The sequence below is a fragment of the Gekko japonicus genome, unplaced genomic scaffold (assembly GCF_001447785.1).
Source record: "Gekko japonicus isolate JY-2015 unplaced genomic scaffold, Gekko_japonicus_V1.1 scaffold437, whole genome shotgun sequence".
In the NCBI taxonomy this organism is placed as follows: Eukaryota; Metazoa; Chordata; class Lepidosauria; order Squamata; family Gekkonidae; genus Gekko; species Gekko japonicus.
The window spans coordinates 478,705-500,934 of NW_015160223.1; the positions used below are offsets into that span (position 1 = coordinate 478,705).

The following is a 22,230-nucleotide window of genomic DNA, read 5'->3' on the forward strand; positions in this document are numbered from 1 at the left end:
TAGACAGTTAAATTTAAGAGTTAAAGAAAAAGAAAGTAATACAAATGTTTGACTCAGTTTATAATAATCTAAGTGAAGTGAAGATTTGCTGTAACTAAGCTAGTGAAGATCTCCTCTCTTGGGTTTTTAGTTAGTAGTGGGTTCTTTTGCTTTATCCTATATATGTAGTCCCCCCCTTCCCTTTTTTCTGTAGTAGTTTTGTAGTTTGATAAAAAATAATAAAAAATCCCCTCCGGGGGCTCAAAAAAAAAAGGAATTGCCTTTTATATGAACCCACCTTTGTTGTATATTTATATTACTAGTATTACTCTTACACATCTGTTTAACCAATAGCAATAGCTATTCTTTTGTAATCACAAAAACAATAGTTATTTTCTTGCCTATTTATATTACCAAAACTTATAACACATTGAATTGATCCACTATTCTCATATTTCATCGTCCGTCCCTTTTCAATATTCCATTCATTATTTTATCCCTTGGAAATAACTTTCTATCCACTTAACTTCATACTTCCTATACCCTTCCCTCCTGCACTATCAGCTTATTACTTGTTTAGAAATAATTCTATCATAAATCACAAAAATACAGATATGGGAGACAATTAAACACAGCAGTTAATACAGCCACTAAAATATCATTTCTCCCCTTTTCTGTTCCCTTAATATCCCAAACCCAATATAATTATAACTACTTAGGTTACATTAACCTTCTCATACCCCTACATTAATCTCTTTCTATTCATCTTTCTATTATTTATAACTTAAAAGTGCCCTTCTATTCAGGTAGTTTCATGCTTTTTACTTCATTCCCTCCTGCATAGTTAAATATTAACCTTACTAACTTCTCCCAACTAAAGGTAAATCATGCTTTATAACTACAAATTAAATATCTAAATTACAAATATGCAAATAAAATTAATAGTTAACAGCAGTGATTCGATAACCAGAGGAAATACCACAGAGAGCCCTTCTCATTGCCTTCATCTCATCATATTAGGAATCTCTTCATTTCATCTACTTTACCAGCAAAGAAAATTACTCTACAGCAAAATATACATTTCTTTTTTTTCTGTTTTCCACAGCACTTTGATTCTAACAATCGTGCCTTCTCTCTTTATATTCAAAAAGTTCTATTTCCATAGTCTGGCATCTCAGTTTCATTACGTGAATCCTCATTTTTTTGTTATTTTTGTTGCTTTTCCTTGTTACACATCTTGCTCTCTTCTTATCCTCCTTAATCCTTTCTATATGTGGACTTTTCCTTGCTACTTCTTTAGCCAATTTCACCCCCAAAAGGTATCTTACAGAGCACCTTGGTCCATATATTTGTCTCTCCTTTTTTTTTTATGGGTAGTAAGTGTATCTTGCAGTACCTTCTCTTCGGGCACGTCCCAAGTAGAATTCAGCTCCTTTTCCTTATTCTGCTGAGGCTGCGTTAACTCCACTACATCTCTCACGTCCCTGTGTGAGCTCCTGGGGTTTTCAAGGAAGCCTTTACAGGTCGACTCGACAGCTTGCCGAATTTCGTCCATCAGGATTTTTAAAAATTGTTCTACGGTAAGCTGTCCACTTTCCATATTATCAAAGTCGCTTCCCTCTTCTTTTTCCTCTGTTAATATCTCTACGTTCTTCTCTGCCAGTGCCATTTTCTCAGACCTTCAGTTAGTTCTGTCTCCTTAATCATTTTACTTATAGTGTCTTTATCAGAAATATTCATGTAGTGTTACCATGGTGAACAGTTGATTAAAGTTCCGACAATTATAGTTTCATGCCTCTCTGTAATTTCAATTTACCTTTTACTCCATTTCTCTTCATAGCCGCTTCCCCCCCCCCAACAATTGGAGATATTCTTGAAAGGTCTTTAAAATAAAATTTCCTGTCAGTTAATAAGTAGATCCCCACGACTTCACCTTTTCCTCTTTCTTCTTATGCTTTATGCTGTAAATCCTGTATTTTTTTTTTAAAAAAGGGCAATCACAGGTAGAGCAAACATGGCAACAATGTTGCTCCTTCCTTTGCTCCCGCTTGAGGCAAATCGGTCTCGTCCCGCTCACCGCCATTTGCAGGGCGACCAGTCGAGCCTCCTGCAACCGGACCTCCCTCCAAGAGGTCTGCTAGAGCCCCAGTCGTCACGAAGAACCCAAAGGGAACTCCAAAAAAGCAAAAAAGGATGGGGGCAGATCGGGAGCGTCCCAACCGGACGCCCGCATTGCTCTGTTGCCCGTTCCTCTCGGCCTCTTAAGGGCCTTGTGTGGGTTTGCGACAACACTTAGTTTTTTAATCTACAGTTTTACTCTGGGACATGTTTTTCTGAATTGATTGTTTTGACCATTTCCCCCTCTACTAATGTGGTATAAAACGCTCAGTTTTATCTTATTTTTATCTTCCTGTAATATAATGCTATGCCAATAAAGGTTGTTCATGATGATGATGAAAGATACTGTACTTGTGTGTCACCAAAGATGGTGAGCAAAGCTATTGCCTTACCAATTTATATCATCATTTCCTTCTGATGCTGCCCAAGGTTGTGAAGCAATTGATTTACTTGTTCTCCTGTTGCCTTCAATGGTACACTAAAGTAGGAGATACTGAAGCTCATTACTTTCCTTTTATTGTGCCTGGAATATTTCTACGTGTTTTCTTAATGCTGAACTACAGAAAATTTCCTCAAGTTTTATTCTACTCAATGTAATAACTAGGCTGACTAGCTAAAACCAGGGCTCCCTCTGTGCTTAAGAACATAAGAGAAGCCAATGTTGGATCAGGCCAATGGCCCATCCAGTCCAACACTCTGTCACACAGTGGCCAAAAATACCAGGTGTCATCAGGAGCTCCAGCAGTGGGGCCAAGACTCTAGAAGCCCTCCAACTGTTGCCCCCCAGCACCAAGAATACACTGCATCACTTGCCCCAGATTGAGAGTTCCTATCTGTACCTTGTGGTTAATAGCCACTGATGGACTTCTGCTCCATACGTTTATCTAATTCCCACTTGAAGCGGTCCATGCTTATAGCCGCCACCACCTTCTGTGGCAGTGTTCCATGTGTTAATCACTCTTTGGGTGAAGAAGTACTTCCTTTTATCTGTTCTAACTAGAGATGTAAAATTTCTGGAAATTTTGAAGCTTGGAAAAAAACCCAGGTTTTTTTCAGGGGAAAACAGAAATTTTCGGAAAAATTAAAAAGAAAAAGAAAAAGCTACAATCGGACTTCTTTTTTCTTTTCCACACTGAAAGTCATTCTGTTACTTTAGGAACATAAAATATGACTATGGACATTTTTACTTGGCATGAAATTCTCACAACTAGCATATTAAAAATACAGTGTAGCCAAACAATTACTACAAACAGAATACCCACCCACATGCAAAAACAAAACTGACACCTTTTTCTTTTCTTGTGACAATAGCACCTCCTAAAGGAAGAAATGCATCTTGTTCTTGCATTGGAGAGTTCTGTTTGAAACCTAAGACTTGCTTGTCCTCAGTGCAATCTGATACCATACATATTTTTTAGAAATGATTTTGAAAATATTTGAACACCTTGTCATTAAAAAATTATTCATCATGTTAAAACAAAACTTTCCATAATCCATTTTTTCATTTTTCCCCCAATTTTTTCAATTTTTCGGAAAAAAGCAAAAAAGGCTTCAGGGGAAAAACAGGGGGAAACCGTCCCCCCCCCCCCCCCAAATTTTCCACTTTTTTTCCCGGGCTTTCCACCCGACTGCTCAGCAATTTCATTGGGTGCCCACGAGTTCTTGTATTGTGAGAAAGGGAGAAAAGTACTTCTTTCTCAACTTGCTCTATCCCATGCATAATCTTATAAACCTTGATCATGTCACCCCTCAGCCATCATTTCTCCAAGCTAAAGAGCCCCAAGCACTTCAACCTTTCTTCATAGCGAAAGTGTTCCAACCCTTTTATCATGCTAGTTGCCCTTTTCTGCACTTTTTCCAATGCTATAATATCCTTCCTGTGGTGTGGTGACCAGAACTGTACACAGTACTCCAAATGAGGTCACACCATCCATTTATATAGGGGCATTATGATACTGGCTGATTGGTTTTCAATTCCCTTCCTAATATTCCCCAGCATAGCGTTGGCCTTTTTTATTGCAGTTGCACACTGTCTAGACATTTTCAGTGAGTTATCTACTATGACTCCAAGATCTCTCTCTTAGTCTCTGCCAGTTCGGACCCCATCAATGTGTATTTATAGTTAGGATTTTTCACTCCAATGTGCATCACTTTGCACTTGGCCACATTGAACCCCATTTGCCACGTTGATGCCCATTCGCCCATCCTCGACAGATCCCTTTGGAACATAAGAACATAAGAGTTGCCAATGTTGGATCAGGCCAAAGGCCCATCCAGTCCAACACTCTGTATCACACAGTGGCCAGAAATACCAGTGCCATCAGGAGGTCCACCAGTGGGGCCAGGACATTAGAAGCCCTCCCACTGTTGACCCCCCCCCAAGCACCAAGATGACAGAGCATCACTTGCCCCAGAGTCCCTATCTATACCTTGTGGCTAATAGCCACTGATGGACCTCTGCTCCATATGCTTATCTAATTCCCTTTTGAAGCCGTCCATGCTTGTAGCTGCCACCACTTCCTGTGGCAGTGAATTCCAAGTGTTAATCACTCTTTGGGTGAAGAAGTACTTCCTTTTATCCGTTCTAACCCGACCGCTCAGCAATTTCATGGAGTGCCCACGGGTTCTTGTATTGTGAGAAAGGGAGAAAAGTACCTCTTTCTCTACCTGCTCTTTCCCATGCATAATCTTATAAACCTCAATCATGTCACCCCTCAGTCGTCGTTTCTCCAAGCTAAAGAGCCCTAAGCGCCTTAACCTTTCCTCATAGGGAAAGTGTTCCAACCCTTTTATCATTCGAGTTGCTCTTTTCTGCACTTTTTCCAAAGCTATAATATCCTTTTTAAGGTGTGGTGACCAGAATTGCACACAGTATTCCAGATGAGGTCGCACCATTGATTTATATAGCGGCATTATGATATTGGCTGATCTGTTTACAATACCCTTCCTAATAATCCCCAGCATAGCATTGGCCTTCTTTATTGCAGTCACACACTGTCTCGACATTTTCAGTGAGTTATCTACTACAACTCCAAGATCTCTCTCTTGATCTGTCTCTGCCAGTTCAGACCCCATCAACGTGTATTTATAGTTAGGATTTTTGGCTCCAATGTGCATCACCTTGCACTTGGCCACATTGAACCCCATTTGCCATGTTGACGCCCACTCGCCCAACTTTGACAGATCCCTTTGGAGTGCCTCACAATCCTCACTGGTTTTCACCACCCTGAACAACTTCGTATCATCCGCAAATTTAGCCACTTCACTGCTTACTCCCAACTCCAAATCATTAATGAACAAGTTAAAAAGCAGTGGACCAAGTACTGATCCCTGTGGTACCCCACTGCTTACACCCCTCCACTGGGAGAACTGCCCATTTATACTCACTCTCTGTTTTCTATTAATTAGCCAGTTTTTGATCCATAAAAGGACTTGTCCTTTTATCCCATGATTTTTGAGCTTACTTAGGAGCCTTTGATGAGGAACTTTATCAAAAGCTTTCTGGAAGTCAAGGTAAACAATATCTATTGGATCCCCCTTGTCCACATGTTTGTTCACCCCCTCAAAGAACATTAACAGGTTAGTGAGACAAGATCTTCCCTTACAGAACCCATGTTGAGTCTGCCTCAATAGGTTTTGTTCATCTATGTGCCTACTAATTCTTTCCTTAATAATGGTTTCCACCAATTTACCCGGTATCGACGTCAGACTGACTGGCCTGTAATTTCCCGGATCTCCTCTGGAACCCTTTTTAAAGATGGGAGTGACATTAGCTACCTTCCAGTCCTCAGGAATGGAGGCTGATTTTAAGGAGAGATTACATATTTTTGTCAGGAGATCCACAAGTTCACAATTGAGTTCTTTCAGAACTCTTGGATGTATGCCATCTGGGCCTGGTGATTTATCAGTTTTTAAGTTGTTTATCAGTTTTAGGACCTCCTCTCTCGTCACCTCAATCTGACTCAGGTCTTTCAACACCCCTCCCGAACTCAGCGGCTCTGGAGTGGGCAAGCACCTCTCATCTTCCACAGTGAAGACGGAGGCAAAAAATGCATTTAGCTTCTCAGCCATTTCCCTATCATCCTTCAGTACTCCTTTTACCCCTTGGTCATCCAAGGGCCCCACTGCCTCCCTGGCTGGTTTCCTGCTTCTAATGTATTTGAAGAAAGTTTTATTGTTGGTCTTTACATTTTTTGCTATATGCTCCTCATATTCCCTTTTTGCCTGCCTGACCACAGACTTGCATTTTATTTGCCATAGCCTGTGTTCCGTTTTATCAGCCTCACTGTGACTAGAGTGCCTCACAATCCTCCCTGGTTCTCACCACCCTGAACAACTTCATGTCATCTGCAAATTTAGCCACTTCACTGCTGAATCCCAACTCCAAACCATTAATAAACAAGTTAAAAAGCATCGGACCCAGTACTGATCCCTGTGGTACCCCACTGCTTACCACACTCCACTGAGAAAATTGCCTATTTATACTCACTCTCTGTTTCCTATTAATTAGCCAGTTTTTGATCCACAAAAGGACTTGTCCTTTCATCCTGTGACTATTGAGTTTACTTAGAAGCCTTTGATGAGGAACTTTATGAAAAGCTTTCTGGAAGTCAAGGTAAACAACATCTATTGGGTCCCCTTTGTCCACATGTTTGTTAACTCCCAAAGAACACTAACAGATTAGTGAGAGAAGATCTTCCCTTACAGAACCCATGCTGAGTCTGCCTCATTAGTTTTTGTTCATCTAAGTGCCTACTAATTCTTTCCTTAATAACAGTTTCCACCAACTTACCTGGTATCGACAGCAGACTGACTGGCCTGTAATTTCCCGGATCTTCTCGGGAACCCTTTTTAAAGATGGGAGTGGCATTAGCTACCTTCCAGTCCTCAGGAATGGAGGCAGTTTTTAAGGAAAGATTACATATTTTTGTCAGGAGATCCACAAGTTCACATCTGAGTTCTGTTAGAACTCTCGGATGTATGCCATCCGGGCCTGGTGATTTATTAGTTTTTAAGTTGTCTATCAGTCATAGGAACTCCTCTTTTATCATCTCAATCTGACTCAGGTCTTTCAACACCCCTCCCAAAATCAGCAGTTCTGGAGTGGGCAAGCACTTCTCATCTTCCACAGTGAAGACAGAGGCAAAATATGCATTCAGCTTCTCAGCCATTCCCCTATCATCATTCAATACTCCTTTTACCCCTTGGTCATCCAAGGCCCCCACTGCCTCCCTGGCTGGTTTCCTGCTTCTAATGTATTTGCTTCTTAACTATAGTAATAACACTGTATTTAGTTTTATCTTCTGAGCACAAAACTGGTATCCAGTTATGCAGACAGTGCAATCCAGCTCCTTAAAGTCCACAAAACCTTTGCCATTGCCTTCAACAACAGATAGATCGAATTCTACATAGGACATAGAGCTCCTTACCTCCGTCTTCACAGTCTTCAGGAGCTTTGGCTTTTTTACAAAGACGAGGATCCAGCCAGGTGGTGGTTTTGGTGTTATGACTAGGAGAAAGTTAAAGAAGAATCACTTAATACAAAAGATGCCCTCCACCATATGTAATTATAGCACCATAGTGTGAAATCACAAAGCATAATTCTTTAGGTATCCTCTTCCCCAACCATGTGCTGACTGGGTGAGAAACTGATACTCTGAACATGTGATTAGGAGTAGATTCTAAAAGCATCAATTTCACTTATACTAAATATTCCAGGATTTAGATTCAAGATACAATAAAACTGTATTTACACTTGCTTGAAAAATATCACCAATGGAACTGGTAACGATGAGTATTAGGAAAACAGAAAAATGCTTTTTAATTGTGTTATTAAATATTTAGCCTCCTCCTTTTTTTCCAAGTAACCCAGGAGTGTATACATGCTCCTCCATCCCCAAGTCATTTTTACAGCAACCTTGTAATGTAGACAAAGGTTGTGATTGTGGCTGGTTCAAAGTTACCTGTGGGTTTTAGGGCCAAGCAGGGATTTAGACCCAGCTCTTTGCAGTCCTAGCCACTCTAAAAGCTACGTAACACTAATATACACACTCAGGGGTCTTTTAGAACTGGAGCGTGCCGGAGCAACGCTCTGGGAGCCCAGGAGCTGGCGCAAATGGCAGTGGCAGCAAGCCCCGCCCCCAGCTCTCTGCGCTGCGGTCCATCGCCAGCCTCCCGGGGCCTGCGCTGGGGTGCTGTGGCCCCAAGGAGGCCAGAGGAGGCCTGTTGCTGATTCTCTGGGGCCCGCGCCCAAGCACTGCAGCTCCAAGGAGGCCTGTTGCCGGCTTGCTGGGGCCCGCGCCGGAGCGCTGCAGCCCCAGGGAAGCCACAGGAAGCCCATCGCCAGCTACCTGGGGCCCACGCTGGAGCGCTGCAGGCTCAGGGAGGCCAGAGGAGGCCCGTCGCCGCCTCCCTGGGCCTCCCGGGGTAAGTGAGGGATCCGTGGGGGGTGGCGGTGGCTTGATTGGGGGGTGGGGGTGGGAGAGCCTCCCCCTCCCCCCATCTCTTTGCCCTCTTTCTTTCCTTCCTTTCCTTCCCCTTTCCTTTTCTTTCCCTTCTTTTCTTTCTCTCTTTCACTTCTCTTCTCTTTTTCCCTTCTCTCTCTTTCTTTCCCTCCTTCTTTCCTTCTCTTTCTTTCCCTCTTTCCTTCCTTCATTCCTTCTCTCTACTCTCTCTCTTTCCTTCCTTCTTTCCTCCTTCTGTGGCCCAACTCTAGTGAGAAGGGGTGTAAACTTTAAACCCCTTCTCTCCTCGCTTCCCTCCCCAGGGAAGGGAAGGGAAGGCTTTTGAAGATACCTTCCCCCCCTTTTTACTTCCCCTTCTGACATCACTTCCGGCGATGTCAGGGGGTGTTGCATAAGCTAATGAGCTATTATGCTAATAGCCTAGTAGCTCATTAGCATACCGTATGCTAATGAGCTCCTGCAGCTCTTTTTCTAGACAAAGACCCCTGCACACACTATCTCTCTTTCTTTCCAACTGTGAAGCAGAAGTTCATGAAAATGAAAGCCTGGTTTCAGAGGTATGTGTTTGTTGTCACAGTTTATACAGCTACACTATAAAACAGCAGGTTTGTCTGCAGTGAGGTAAACTTAGGTTACTGCTGTCAGAAAATATTAGTAACTCCTCAACATTTAGCGCATGATGAATCCAGTGACTCTGGAACCGTGTGGGTGTATGTGTAAGATCAGCAGAGAACAAACACACCAAATGAAACATACACATGTCCCTTCTGCCTCCCTTCATAACAGGCCTATAAACAGCTTCTATTCAGCTTGATTTTAAACATTTGCCTATTTAAAGATGCAGCATAATCTACATTTATAATAATAGATGATCCACTTCTACAGAGTTTCAGTCAAAAGAAATTCACTATTTACAACCAATGGCAACAGACACTAAATAAAAATTTCCCCTTAACTGAAACACTTGAAAATAAACTATAATTAGGAATAAAAACTTCAGATTAATCTATAATGTAGTAAAACTTATTTTTGCAAGGCAGCATTTTACAAAAGGATGTTTTATGTTTATCACATAGTACAATCAATAAAGATCTTTGCTTTTCAGAAATGTATTTTTTCAAACATTGACAGAAATGTTTCATAAAGTAATATTCTCCATGCTACTCTGCACTGAAGTATCATAGCATTCACTAGCATATGGTAATCTATCTATATATAAGCAGGCTGGAAAAGGATAATCAGTTTAAAACTTTCAAATATCTACACTCCCAAACTGGACGCAAATGGTACCACCTTTTACTTACTCAATGAAATAGATCATTCCTGTGTCTGTGTAGGCCATTTCCCAGTTCTTAGGTAGAGGCTCTAGATTTTCTTCCCTTGATAAATAGTTCCTGAAATCCATAGAACTGCTTGTTTGATTGTAACTAGGCACTGGTTTCATCCAGTCAGAAGAATCTGAATGTCTGTCTTTGTTTTCTGCAATTGTTTAAGGGGAAGTGTTAATCTTTCATATTTTCATGCAAATTTGCACAGAAGAAGCGCCTTCTTATCTTGGTTATAAGCAAGTGTCAAGTAAAAGATATTTTCCTTAATATTTTATGCCATATTTCTTGACTGTTTTAAACTTTAAATAAATGAATATTGAACAATGCATTTCACTTGCCATACAGCAGGCTTAGTTATGCCTTGGCTGAAAAATAAATATAGGATGAGATTTATGCAGTCCATTTAATTGAACATCATTGCACTGAATAACATTGGTGCAGCCAATTGCAGAATGTACGTTGTTTTCCTCTGAAAAGTACCAAACATGTCAAAAGATTATTATAAGGGGAACAAAATGGGAACTTTGGGCAACATTGTGAATAAACAGAAATCTATGATTCACCTAGTGGCAGATTAATAAACTCTTCAGGGGAAAACTTTATGTGCCCATACAAATTGTGCTGTGGATGCTTTAATCGATAAGCTGAACAAAATAAAATTTGATATGCGCAGCACTTTTATCAACATCTTTCAATAAATCCTGAATGCAGTGACTTGCAAATTTAGTATGAGTATGATTTAATGTTTGTAAAATTTTGAAGTGCCGGACTGGACACAAAAATCTTATTTTTATTGCAGTGTGTAAAGATGAAGCAGGCCAGCGTTCCTGGTACCTTAAGAGTGGGAAGAGACAAGCATGAACAGGAAGAGCTGCTAGTGAGAGGCAATAATGGTAGTGATCTCATTTTTGAGCTGATCTTGCCAAGCATCTCTGTGGCTGAGGTGAGCAGAGAGACTCTGCAGGAAACAAGCCAGGATACACACTTGTACATAATGAGAAACCATAGTTAAAACTAGCTCTGGTTAATAAATCAAACCAATTCTGACTTCGGATCCTGGTTTGAAAGACCCACATTAACTTAACCAATTAATTATGATTTTATTAAAGCCATTGGGTTGGATCCTAGTAGATTTTCTCAGCTGAACAAGGGAGGAGGATGTCCTCTTTGGCCACCAAAGGGGATCACAGGACCTACATGGACAAAAGCCATGTGTGAGGAGACCTGTACTAAGAAAGGGGATAGGGGGTGTGATCTGGCTAGATCCAATTCATAGTTTTAAGTTATGCCTGGATGGAGCCACTCAGTCATTGTGAGTATTCTGTCCCTTGTGGAGCATTTTCAGTTCTTATCAGGCCAGTTTTTCTCCCCTTAAGCTAATTTACAGTCACAATTCTCTGTATATCTGGGAAACCCCAAACATGTATGGAGTCTCTTATCTTGTCTGTGAATGGCTTGTAGCGAGGCTTTCATTATCCACACAGAGGCCAGACAGTTTTGCTAGGATCATACATACTGCAAACTAAAAAGTGGAGAAGCAATCGGTATATGTGAGGGCATGAAGAAGTACATGCCAGACATCCAAATGATGGTTTGGCAATAGGGCTGCCAAATCCCCCAGGGGGGCGGATTTCCCCCCGCTTTGGAGGCCCGATTTCCGCCTCTGCGGAATCGGGCCCTGGGGGAACCCCACCCCCGCGTGCACGTCACAGGGAAGTGACGTCATAATGCCGGGCACGCTGGGGGCGGGGGACAGCCATTTGAGGGGGAAAATGGCTGTGCCCCACCCCAGTGTGCCCGGCGTAATGACATCACTTCCCTGTGGCGCGCGCGCCGGGAGTTAGCACAAAGTCCCCCACCGGCAGAGGTAAGTCGATTTGGCAACCCTATTTGGCAAAAACACTGAATTGTGCGCTTTACACTATCTGTGGTTCACTGCTGGTAAGAGCCTGAAGGAGAAGGCCAAAGGACAGTTGGTGTTTCAAGCCCACAAGAGGATTTTAACTCTGCCATTTTTTTTCTTTATGCAACCTCATTGAAAAGTTACCTGTCAAAACAGAAGATGCTAAGGCAGCTTAGGGGAAGAACATTAGCTCTGCATCTTTTTTTCCTTTTCTTTTTTAAGCAAGTAAGGGAGTGAGTTAAGAAGAATAGGGAAAAATGATTACAAATTGGATTGTGGAGGGACAAGCTGAGGGGGAGAATGTAAGAATTTAAGGGAGATTATTCTATCTTTTAGAGAAAAGCAAGGGGAAAACTAAACTGATCCAGAGGGAATGACAACTGGGAATAAATGTTTCCTGAGCTTTTAATATATTCTTAGGGGGGGGAGCATAATTTACTATGAGCTAAGAACACAGCAGTCTACAAAATGGAAACACAAAAGAGATGGACTACAGGTGAAGCACTGTTCTCACTCCACAGTATATAATGCAATAAGTACTTAAGTGTACTGACCTGTGCCTCCACTGCCATTAATTGCTTCCTTTTCTTCTTCCTCCTCTTCTTCAGGAAGGGAGCTATCCATTTTCTCCATCTTGCTGACTGATGTGGTTCTTTTCCTTTGAGATTCTGGGTCAAAATCATTATCAAAAAGCACTTGGTCCACTGGGTCAGGCTGAAATGGACTGGGCTCAGCCGGAGGTTTGGGGGTACCATAGAAATTACCTTGTATATATCCATGCATATATGAGAAAAAGAGAGAAATGATAATTAGAAATGATAATATGAGCAAGAATGTTGGCAACAGACTTGATCATTGTATATTTTGAAAAATTTAGGCACCTTATTCAGTCCAACAGCCACATTTGAACTGTAGAGTTAGCCTAAGGCTTACATAATTCATGCTGAATTAATATGATCTGCAAGCAAGTGGTAAAGAAATCTTGTCTCAACAATTGAGCATTTTCATCTGATGGGGAAGACTATGAACCCTGGTCTTGCTTATCTAAAATGTGAAATGTTGTGAAATGGCTTAGAAATAAGACTTAAAACCAAAGTAAATGGAGATATTTTATTTTACTTCTGGATACTAAGACCTTCAGACATCATACTGTTACATTTTTGTCACATTCACGGGCATTTTAAAAAAGGAGGTATCTGTGAGATCCACAATTCATACATTTGCTGTTGGGCACACCAGGACAGCAGTGTACTGAAATAATCTTGTTCCCCATTTAAAATACAGTTCTGCCCTCCAAAGATTTGGGGGGGGGGTGTCTTTTCTGCTAGTGCAGCAGCCAGTGACGTTTTCCAGACAGCCTTAATGTTCCAATTTCATTTCCCTTTGTTGCTGGTTTTTCCCCTGGTTGCCAAACAGCTTCGTAAGAATCCCTTGCTGTCCCAGTTTTTCACCGTTTCCCCCCCCCTGCTCTTTCTGAAACTAGGATTGCTAATGAAGCTGTGTAGAAACAAGAGGGAGGAAAAGCAGTAAAAGGTTCATGAGATGGAGTGCCTCAATAAAGGAAGCCATGGCCTTCAGTTTGCAAGACCTGAATAAGGCTGTTAATGTTAGGTTGTTCCGGAGGTCATTCATTCATAGGGCCACTGTAAGTTGGAAGCTACTTGATGGCACATAACACACACATTCTATGTGATCATTTGCGAGCACAGCACACACTGGGATCTGGCTGCATTTAACCCTATGAGATGTAACAGCAGCAATGATTGTGAATGCATTTGTGAAAATTCGTACATTAGATACTGTAGACACGATCTTTCCCAAGTGGGCACAATACAATTAAAACAATACAATAACCCTACAATCAGAAAATGCCATGGAGAATCTAATCAACAACGCAGTAGCTAAAAACGATGGTATAGTTCCCAGATGGTTGTTCAAATTCAGGACACTGATGGGAGGCCAATCAGAAGGAGAGGGGGATCCCTGCTGCCTCAACTAAAAGTTTCCTCTCCCAACATGCTCCTCAAAAGCTAAAGGTAGACTACAAACTTGAATTGCCCACATCTTTGATTGTCTACACATTTATCTTGAATACATGAATAATTAGGTAGCATACACCACTCTGCAAGAAATCACCAGACTTGCTCAATTACTATAATTTCTCAACACGTAAGTGTATTTCTGATGCTGTTGCATTTCAGAGTAAAGCACTTAATCCTAAAGCAGCTGCCCTACATGTAGTTTCTAACAAATGGAGGGTTTGTTATTTCGCTTTTCATTCACTAATACCTCCAAATGAGACATACAGAAGGGATTTAAAGAGTAACGGAGAACAGTGAAAATCAAGATCAATTCTGTTTTTACATACGGCACATCATAATTAACTAATATGAAGCAATCTTGTTTTTGGCAGGCTGAAGTTAAGAACAAATTTAGTTTCATGCAAAAATATGAAACAGCAATTTACAAAAAGATAGAATTAAAATACACAGTTGGAGATTTAGTCCCATGCTTTCAGATGACAGCTTGTTCCTGCAATAAAGCTATTAGCTCAATATTGAAGGGTACCTAAGAAAGTTAAAAATACTTCCATTTTAATATGCTTCCCCTCACTTGAGAGATCACCAGTATTTTTCAATAAAGAGCACTGAAACGAAAGTTTAAACAATTGGCTTTCATCCTAATTAATCGTGCTATTTACACAAGGGAATTCTTTCACAGCACAAAAGGGAGTGCCAGGGCTTCAACCATTTTATCATTTTATGTTGATTTCACAAGATATTTCAGGACTCCATATGTGATGTCATCACCAGCTAGTCTTATATCGGCAGCAAAAGTTTGGTCAGATGCAGTCACTAGTTTTTTAAAGGAAATTTTGATTCTTTAAGAACTTAAAATTACCTAAAACCAAACAATGCATTACATATAATTTTCTAAACTGTAAAAACATATACATGGCCAGCAAGGACTCATAGGGGAGGAGAAATGCTATCTTTACTTCTTACCCCCCTCCCCCATTGCTGGCTTCTATTTTCCTGCCCTTTCTCCTGCTTTCTTCCATTTGCTCCAGCTCCCACAATTCCTTTGTTGCTGACCCTGCTTTTCCTTTCCTGTTCTGTTCTTGCCACTTTTAACTCCCATCCCCTCTTCTGTCATTCTCCCAGCAGCATCTCCCCCACCTATTGTATCCCCAATACCTAAATAAATAAAAAATAAATAACATACTAAATAATTCAAAAGTGGTGAGATCTTGTGAGAACTCTGCCACTATTTTGGGCTGCCCAGACAATGTTGTCTAAGGTTGCGTAGACAATTCAAAATGGTGGTCAAGATTTCACAAGGCAGCTTTACAAGACGTCAACAGTTTCAAACTGTTTAGTATTTTATTTAATCTTTCTCCCTTAACATTTAAGGTTTTTCGGCAATCCTGGGAGGTCCCCTTGTTTGCAGAAACATCTATTCTAGCCTTGGGTGGCCCCCATTGAGCATATATTTGGTCCATGTGATGGGCCCACCATGGCTACTGGACATATAATTTGATAGTGTACCCCCTGAGGTTACATAAAGGCTTTATTCAATTTTAAATTAGAAAGTTTTATGGTAATAGCAACCAATGGGCATGTACTTTTGTTTAGGAAGTATCTCAATAATAAATGGAAAGTTTTGATTTAAGTCAGTGTTTTTAAATGGTCTTTTCCTGATAATTTAAATTATGAATTCAGTCACTGATTTAAACTGTCTTGATTCAAATCAATCCAATCTGCTTAAAATCATCTGTTACATGGCTACAAAACAGAGACAAAAATTAAATGCAAAGGGATTCAGGAAAAAGCTAGAAAATTGCAAAGTAATGGGCTGGATCTGAGAAATTTGCAAACTGAACAGGGTGTGGGAGTGATTTCTACAATATTCCGTTCCCCCACCAGCCTCCTGAAACCCATGAAAATGCACTGCTGACAGTTAGTTGACCTTCCTGAACAATATGCCATGTAGCAAGCAGCAAGAAACGGGAACTGAAGAAAATTATCAAAGCACATTTTATTCATAGAAACCTGGGTCCAAACGAAAGTTGTTGTTGTCACAGGCAACTTATGGCAACCCTGTAGGGTTTTCAAGGAAAGAGCCATTCAGAGGTGGTTTGCCATTGCCTTCCTCTGCAAAGCAACCCTGGACTTCCTTGTTAGTCTACCATTCAAATACTAATCCAGGCTGGTCCTGCTTAGTTTCCGAGATCTGATGCAATCAGGCTAATCTGGCCATTCAGGTCATGACAACCCAAAATTTGGATATCTTTATTAAATACAGCATCCAATTTTTTTTTCATTTAATCAATTTCTATCTTACTGTTCCATCTAACAACAGCACAAGGCAGCTTGTAATCATATCATTCATTATTACAAACAAAAACAAAGTTTAAATCTGCATATTGTAATAACACTGCAAAAGTAATAGAGGCTTTGCATACCTGTAAAAATGGAACACATTACTTACTTCTTAATTACTGTTTTCACAACCAGAGTCTTAAACGGCAAACCCTCATCCCACAAAAGGAGAGCCTAAAAGTTACTACGAAAGTTATCATGTAACTTAACAACAGCTGCCAGAAATTTTGCCACACACAAAGTAACTTGTTCTATCTCAAAGTAACCAGGATGATTTTGCTTCTGAAGAGATAAAGTCCTGATTAAATAATGGAGAGCTCAATTCAGCTCTTAGATCTGAAAATTTGGGTCAGTCAAAAATATGATCCACGGAATCAATTTTGTTGTTGACACAATTACAGAGTCTGTCTAAATATGGAATTCCATTGAATCTTCCTAACATCACCGCTGAACGTAGGCCATACTTCTATACTTCAGAAGAGTAAGCTCAGAGTTAGCATTTTTATTGGAGGGAGAATGCCTACTGAGAAAGATGAACATGCTCTGCGGGCACTAATCAATGTCCTCTCATAATCAAAGTCCCTCAGATGTCTTCTTATGAGCTGTGTCAATTCCTGTCTACTCATGGTTTACATCACATCTCGGGTATATAAAATGGAACAGATTATCCTACAGCACATATAGCTCACTCATGGGCATGTATACAGCTTCCAGAGTACATGGGTCTGATTAATCACAGCTGAGATTCATGTACAATTGCTATGCCTCTTTGTTGTTGTTGTTGTTCAGTCGCACAGTCGGGTCCGACTCTTTGCGACCCCGTGGACCAGATCACGCCAGGCCTTCCGGTCTTCCGCCGTCCTCTGAAGTTTGCTCAACTTCATGTTCGTTGCATCTATGACACTGTCTGACCATCTCATCCTTTGCCGTCCCCGTCTTCTTTGACCTTCAATCTTTCCCAGCATCAGGGTCTTCTCCAGTGAGTGCTCCCTTCTTAAAATGCTGTCAATCAGCTATTACTCTGCACTGTGACATGATATGACAAATGAGAGCAATACAGATATGGCCAAACTCTTCTACAAGCATTGCCATAGGTCCAGTGTTTAAATCTGCAGGCAGAGCAGGAATTTTGCTTTTCTTGACATTCAATGAGATCAAAAGAATCCAGAGCTAAAGAAAAATAGCTGCTACCACTGTGCAAGAGCTTGCATATGGGTTTGTTTGCACAGTGCTATAAAAAGGTGCTTTCTGTAGCAGTTCCTATATTTCTACTTGTGGAAGCGCTTTAAAAATCATCTTCAGATTTGATATCACATGTAACACTTGTCTTACACAACCCATTAGCTCAAAGTTTTAAACAGCCCTTCTATAAGAAGATGACCTTTTATATGTACAAGTGTGCATTTGATTCACTCCCAAGGACGACGGTGTTATATTAACTATGCAACTATGTATTTTTATCTTTACTAAGATCACATAGCCACTAGGAGCACCAACTCCACGTTAACAGGTTTTTCCTACTCTCAGCAATGCAGCACGGGCACCTGAATGACACCTGGCAGCTGACTGTCTATGCTTACAGTTAGGAACAATGGCACAATAGATTACTTCCACTGTGTTCAGCCATAATATTTGGCGGATTCAACCACTATCCAAGCAGACTTCCTCCAGCCTAAGGAGTCTTCCTCTCAATTTAAGTTGCTCTTCCATTGGGAAAGGCGCCTTTGGTTGGAGGAATGCTTCAGACTTGAGCCAAAATAAAAGGTGGGTATAATTAAACAAACATTGCTCAATGGAATGGTAGGACAGGGATAGGATCCACACTTTCCCTAAATTAAAAAAAAATTAAATTTTGAACAGTTTATATCTACACACACACACACACACACACACACAGGTTTACCAAGTACTTACCGTGATTCGGCGGGGGAAACATAAGTCTCCCCAGGACCATTCCCGCGTGGACAACAGACGTGCGACACCATGCCATCGCCAGGAAGTGACGCCGGGCAACGCTCTGGCAATGGGGCTGGAAACTCAATGGTACCACTTCCTGGCGACGGCATGGTGCATTACAGGGAGGCATGTGTCCCCCGTCGGATCGTGGTAAGTACTTGGGAACCCTACACACACCACAAGTACACAAGGGCCTCTGTGATAAACGAATCTGTTAAAAGATAAACCCACTGTTTTCTCCAGTTCTTTATCCAAGGCTATTCATAACAAAGATGGTAGAACTTTTGACAGTATAAGTTTGTTTACTGGGTGGTTGGAGGAATACATCCACACAGGTGTACAGAAAAATGTAGACTCCATGCAGTTTTTAAAATCATCTTCACCGTGTCCATAAAGCTTCCGATCCTTATATTAAAAAAAATTGCCAGGCTCAAAGGCTAAGGAAGAGGTAGGGAAGCTGTATCCTGCTGCTTTCAGCATACTTTAAATTTAGAACTCCTGAACGTATGAACCAGGCATATGTTAAGTTCTATTGTAAAGAAATCTACAGACATTACGACTACTGCTGTCTCTCACAAGGATGTTAACTAGCTTGAAACATCCAAAATGCTGCTTTTCTCATTCTGAAGCAGTCATCTGAAAATTTCACCATGAATGTATATTGCTAAGGGTTCTGAATGAGATGTGGGGCTTGCCTGCTGAAAGATTGTCTACTTCATATTCACTGCGCAGCTGATGCTATATTGTGTTTTCGTATGACAGATATATTTTATTATAGCTGTGTTCAAGTCCAGTAGCACCTCAGAGACCAACAAGATTTTCAGGGTATAAGAGTTTGGAGCTTTGAATCTCAGAAACTTATATCCTGAAAATCTTGCTGGTCTCTAAAGTCCTACTGGACTCGAATCTACCAGTTCTACTGCAGACCATCATGGCCATCCTCTGAAAATATTTCATTGTTTTATTAATTTATTATTGATTTGATTTAATTTATATCCCGCCCTGTCTCACAAGCAGGCTCAGGGCGGCTCACGACACATGATAAAACAATACAAATTAATAAAAACATAAAACAACTGATAAAACAATAAAAATTAATAAAAACATAAAACAACTGATTTATAATAGTGCACTGTCATTATTTAATTCAATAATGGCATGACATCAAAATGTCATTCAGATGGGTGCCTGTAAACACAGGTGAGATGGATCCACTACAATCAGATTATGAGGTACCAATAACCAGTTTCTATGTAACTTCTTGAAAGCTAGAATCTCAGACCAACTTTTCCTCCTGAGAATTTGTGAATTTACTTTGTTCTTAAGTATCCAGATAATATAACTTCGCAATCTGAAATCTGTGGGAATATTAACAAGGAGCATATTAAAAAATAGGACTCAGTAGGGAAGATTAAAGTATACATACAATATTATTGCAATGAATGAACTCAGGACAATGCTCATCTTGAAAGTTAGCTGGTGGATTGATTTAAGTTTTTAAACATACCATCATATGTTCCACTTTCTAGTAGGGCTCCACTTTCTTCTAATGCCTTAAATTGTTCAACTGGAATGAAGTTATAGTCTACCCCAGGGACCTCCCCGTCTCGTGGAGCTCTTGTAGTACCTGGGGGGGGGGGGGGGAAGAAACAACTATAAAGTTTTCTGAGACTCCTGCTTTACTAAACACATAGCTTGTCACAACAGTTGACAGAAAAAGATTGAATGCTATATAAAATGCTACTACTGCTGCAAGGTCATGATTAGAAAATTCAATCATAAGCACTCCAAAATGTAAACACGGGGCAAAAAATTATGTAGGCACAAAATATTTTAACAGACACTTTCATTCATTTATAATATCTTTTTTTGACAAAAGGAATGCCAACATCTTAAGTCTGGGAGGAGGCCTTAAGTATTCCCACTCATCTGCTTGGGGGCTGATTCATTAAAAGTGACAATATACAGTGATGGGAATATTTCAGACAGATATCACTTAAGCATAGGGTTGACAACCTCCAGGTAGTGGCTGGAGATCTCCTGCTATTGCAACTGACTCCCAGGTGACAGAGATCAGTTCACCTGGAGAAAATGTCCACTTTGGAAGTTGGACTGTATGGCATTATGCCCCAAACCCCACCCTCCTCAGGCTCCAACCCCCAAATTTCCCAACCTGGAGCTGGCAACCCTAGTTAAGAACATGTGTAAACTATGAAATAAGAAGCAATCATGTTTAAACTCTTGCTTAAACAACAAAACAGTGTCAGTATCAAGTACAGCACAAAGTCAGTCACAGCTATAAAAAGAATCTTGCGGGTTACCACGCTGCTAAGAAAACAAATCAACTCTGACAGTAAAGGAATAGAACATCAGGGAGCAAATAAAACAGGGTTCTTTCCTTCTATATGCTAATTTCAGTTTCTCTTTCAATTCAACTTTGGGGAAGGGGAGTGTGCAGAAGACTGAAAGCCAAGTACTATCAAAGTTCTCCACTTATCCAGGTCAATATGATCTACTTTTCTCTTTACTGGTAGGTCATAACTATGACACATAAGAACATAAGAACATAAGAGACGCCAATGTTGGATCAGGCCAAAGGCCCATCCAGTCCAACACTCTGTGTCACACAGTGGCCAGAAATACCAGTGCCATCAGGAGGTCCAGCAGTGGGGCCAGGACATTAGAAGCCCTCCCACTGTTGACCCCCCCAAGCACCAAGAAGACAGAGCATCACTTGCCCCAGAGCCCCTAGCTATACCTTGTGGCTAATAGCCACTGATGGACCTCTGCTCCATATGCTTATCTAATTCCCTTTTGAAGCCGTCCATGCTTGTAGCACCCACCACTTCCTGTGGCAGTGAATTCCAAGTGTTAATCACTCTTTGGGTGAAGAAGTACTTCCTTTTATCCGTTCTAACCCGACCAAACTATGGGAGAAAGTAAAGCAAACCCACTAAAAACCCAAGAGATGGTGGTCATACATTATGCTTATAAAATTAGCTTTTAGCTTAAAGTTCGTTTAAAGTTCATTGGATGTGGTCAATCATGGTCTTCATACTGAAACAAAAGCATAGTATAACACATGTGCATTTGACTTAATAAAAAACAATATAAGACATGATTAATAGTCATTTAAAAGATTTCTAGAAACAATAACAACTCGTCTATTACTTTTTCTTTCTCAACCGATAGCTCGTTTTTGGGCTGCCCCAAGTCTCGAATCTGAATCCTCGTCAGCAGATGCCACTGCTCCCTCTTCATCACTCTCCTTGGTGCTGTCATCTTCCTCTTTATCTTCTTGCCCCTGCTGGACGATTTTGTTGCTGCAAAAACTCCAGAGCCTTTTCAACAGAGTCATTTTTTTCTTTCTTGTCCTTGAATTTGAAGATTATGCCTTCGGGTATATTCAATCTGTAGGGGATGTTTATTTTTTTGCAAAAATAATACCAAGTCTCTGTATTTTATTCTCTTCTTTCTTATTTCAAATGGAATGTCTTCCAAGATTTTAATTTCTTTGCCCTTTACCTTCAAGGTAGTTCCACTTGTAGCTTTGAGAATCTAGTCTTTCACTTGTCTTCTGGAGAATCTTACCAACACTTCCCCAGGCAGATTGTTTTTCTTGTAAATTCAGAGTACGACCTATAGATCATATCTATTTCGGTTTGCAATGCATCCGCTGTAATATCTGTCACTGGGGCTATAGCATCACACATGAGCAGCTTGAGATCTTCTCCTTTCTCTTGAGGAACTCCTTGAAATCTCAGGAAATCTCTTTCCATTTGCAGCTGTAAAAAGTGAGACTGATTAGTTAGTCTCTTTTTCTCCATCACCTGTAGTTGTTTTTTAAACTTCTTTGTGTTGGCATCCACCTCTTTAAGATCTTGCTCTGTTTTCTCTGGGTTTTTTTTTACAGCATTAAGTTGAGTGTGTTGCATATCAAACTTTTGATGCGATGCCGTAACCTGTTCCAGCAGAGGGCACAGCGCCTCCGTCAGCATCTTTTGGAGATCTACTGTTGTATCCTGTCTAGGTACAGAACTCGCTGGACTGGCACTTCCGGCAAGAGGCTTCAGTTTCGCTTGCTTATCCTTCTCCTCCTT

At 40.7% G+C, this 22,230-nt stretch overlaps 1 protein-coding gene across 1 annotated transcript in view; it reads right to left on the reverse strand.

Annotated features, from left to right (window-relative positions):
• MAGI3 (membrane associated guanylate kinase, WW and PDZ domain containing 3) overlaps nt 1-22,230 on the reverse strand; it is a 237,437-nt gene that overhangs the window by 110,635 nt on the left and 104,572 nt on the right. Inside the window, exons 3-6 of the mRNA XM_015411482.1 lie at nt 19,638-19,757; nt 12,347-12,556; nt 9,866-10,040; nt 7,527-7,606 (exon numbers count right to left, since the gene is read on the reverse strand). Coding sequence (XP_015266968.1) covers nt 7,527-7,606; nt 9,866-10,040; nt 12,347-12,556; nt 19,638-19,757 — 585 coding nt within the window. The remainder of the gene's footprint in view (nt 1-7,526; nt 7,607-9,865; nt 10,041-12,346; nt 12,557-19,637; nt 19,758-22,230) is intronic.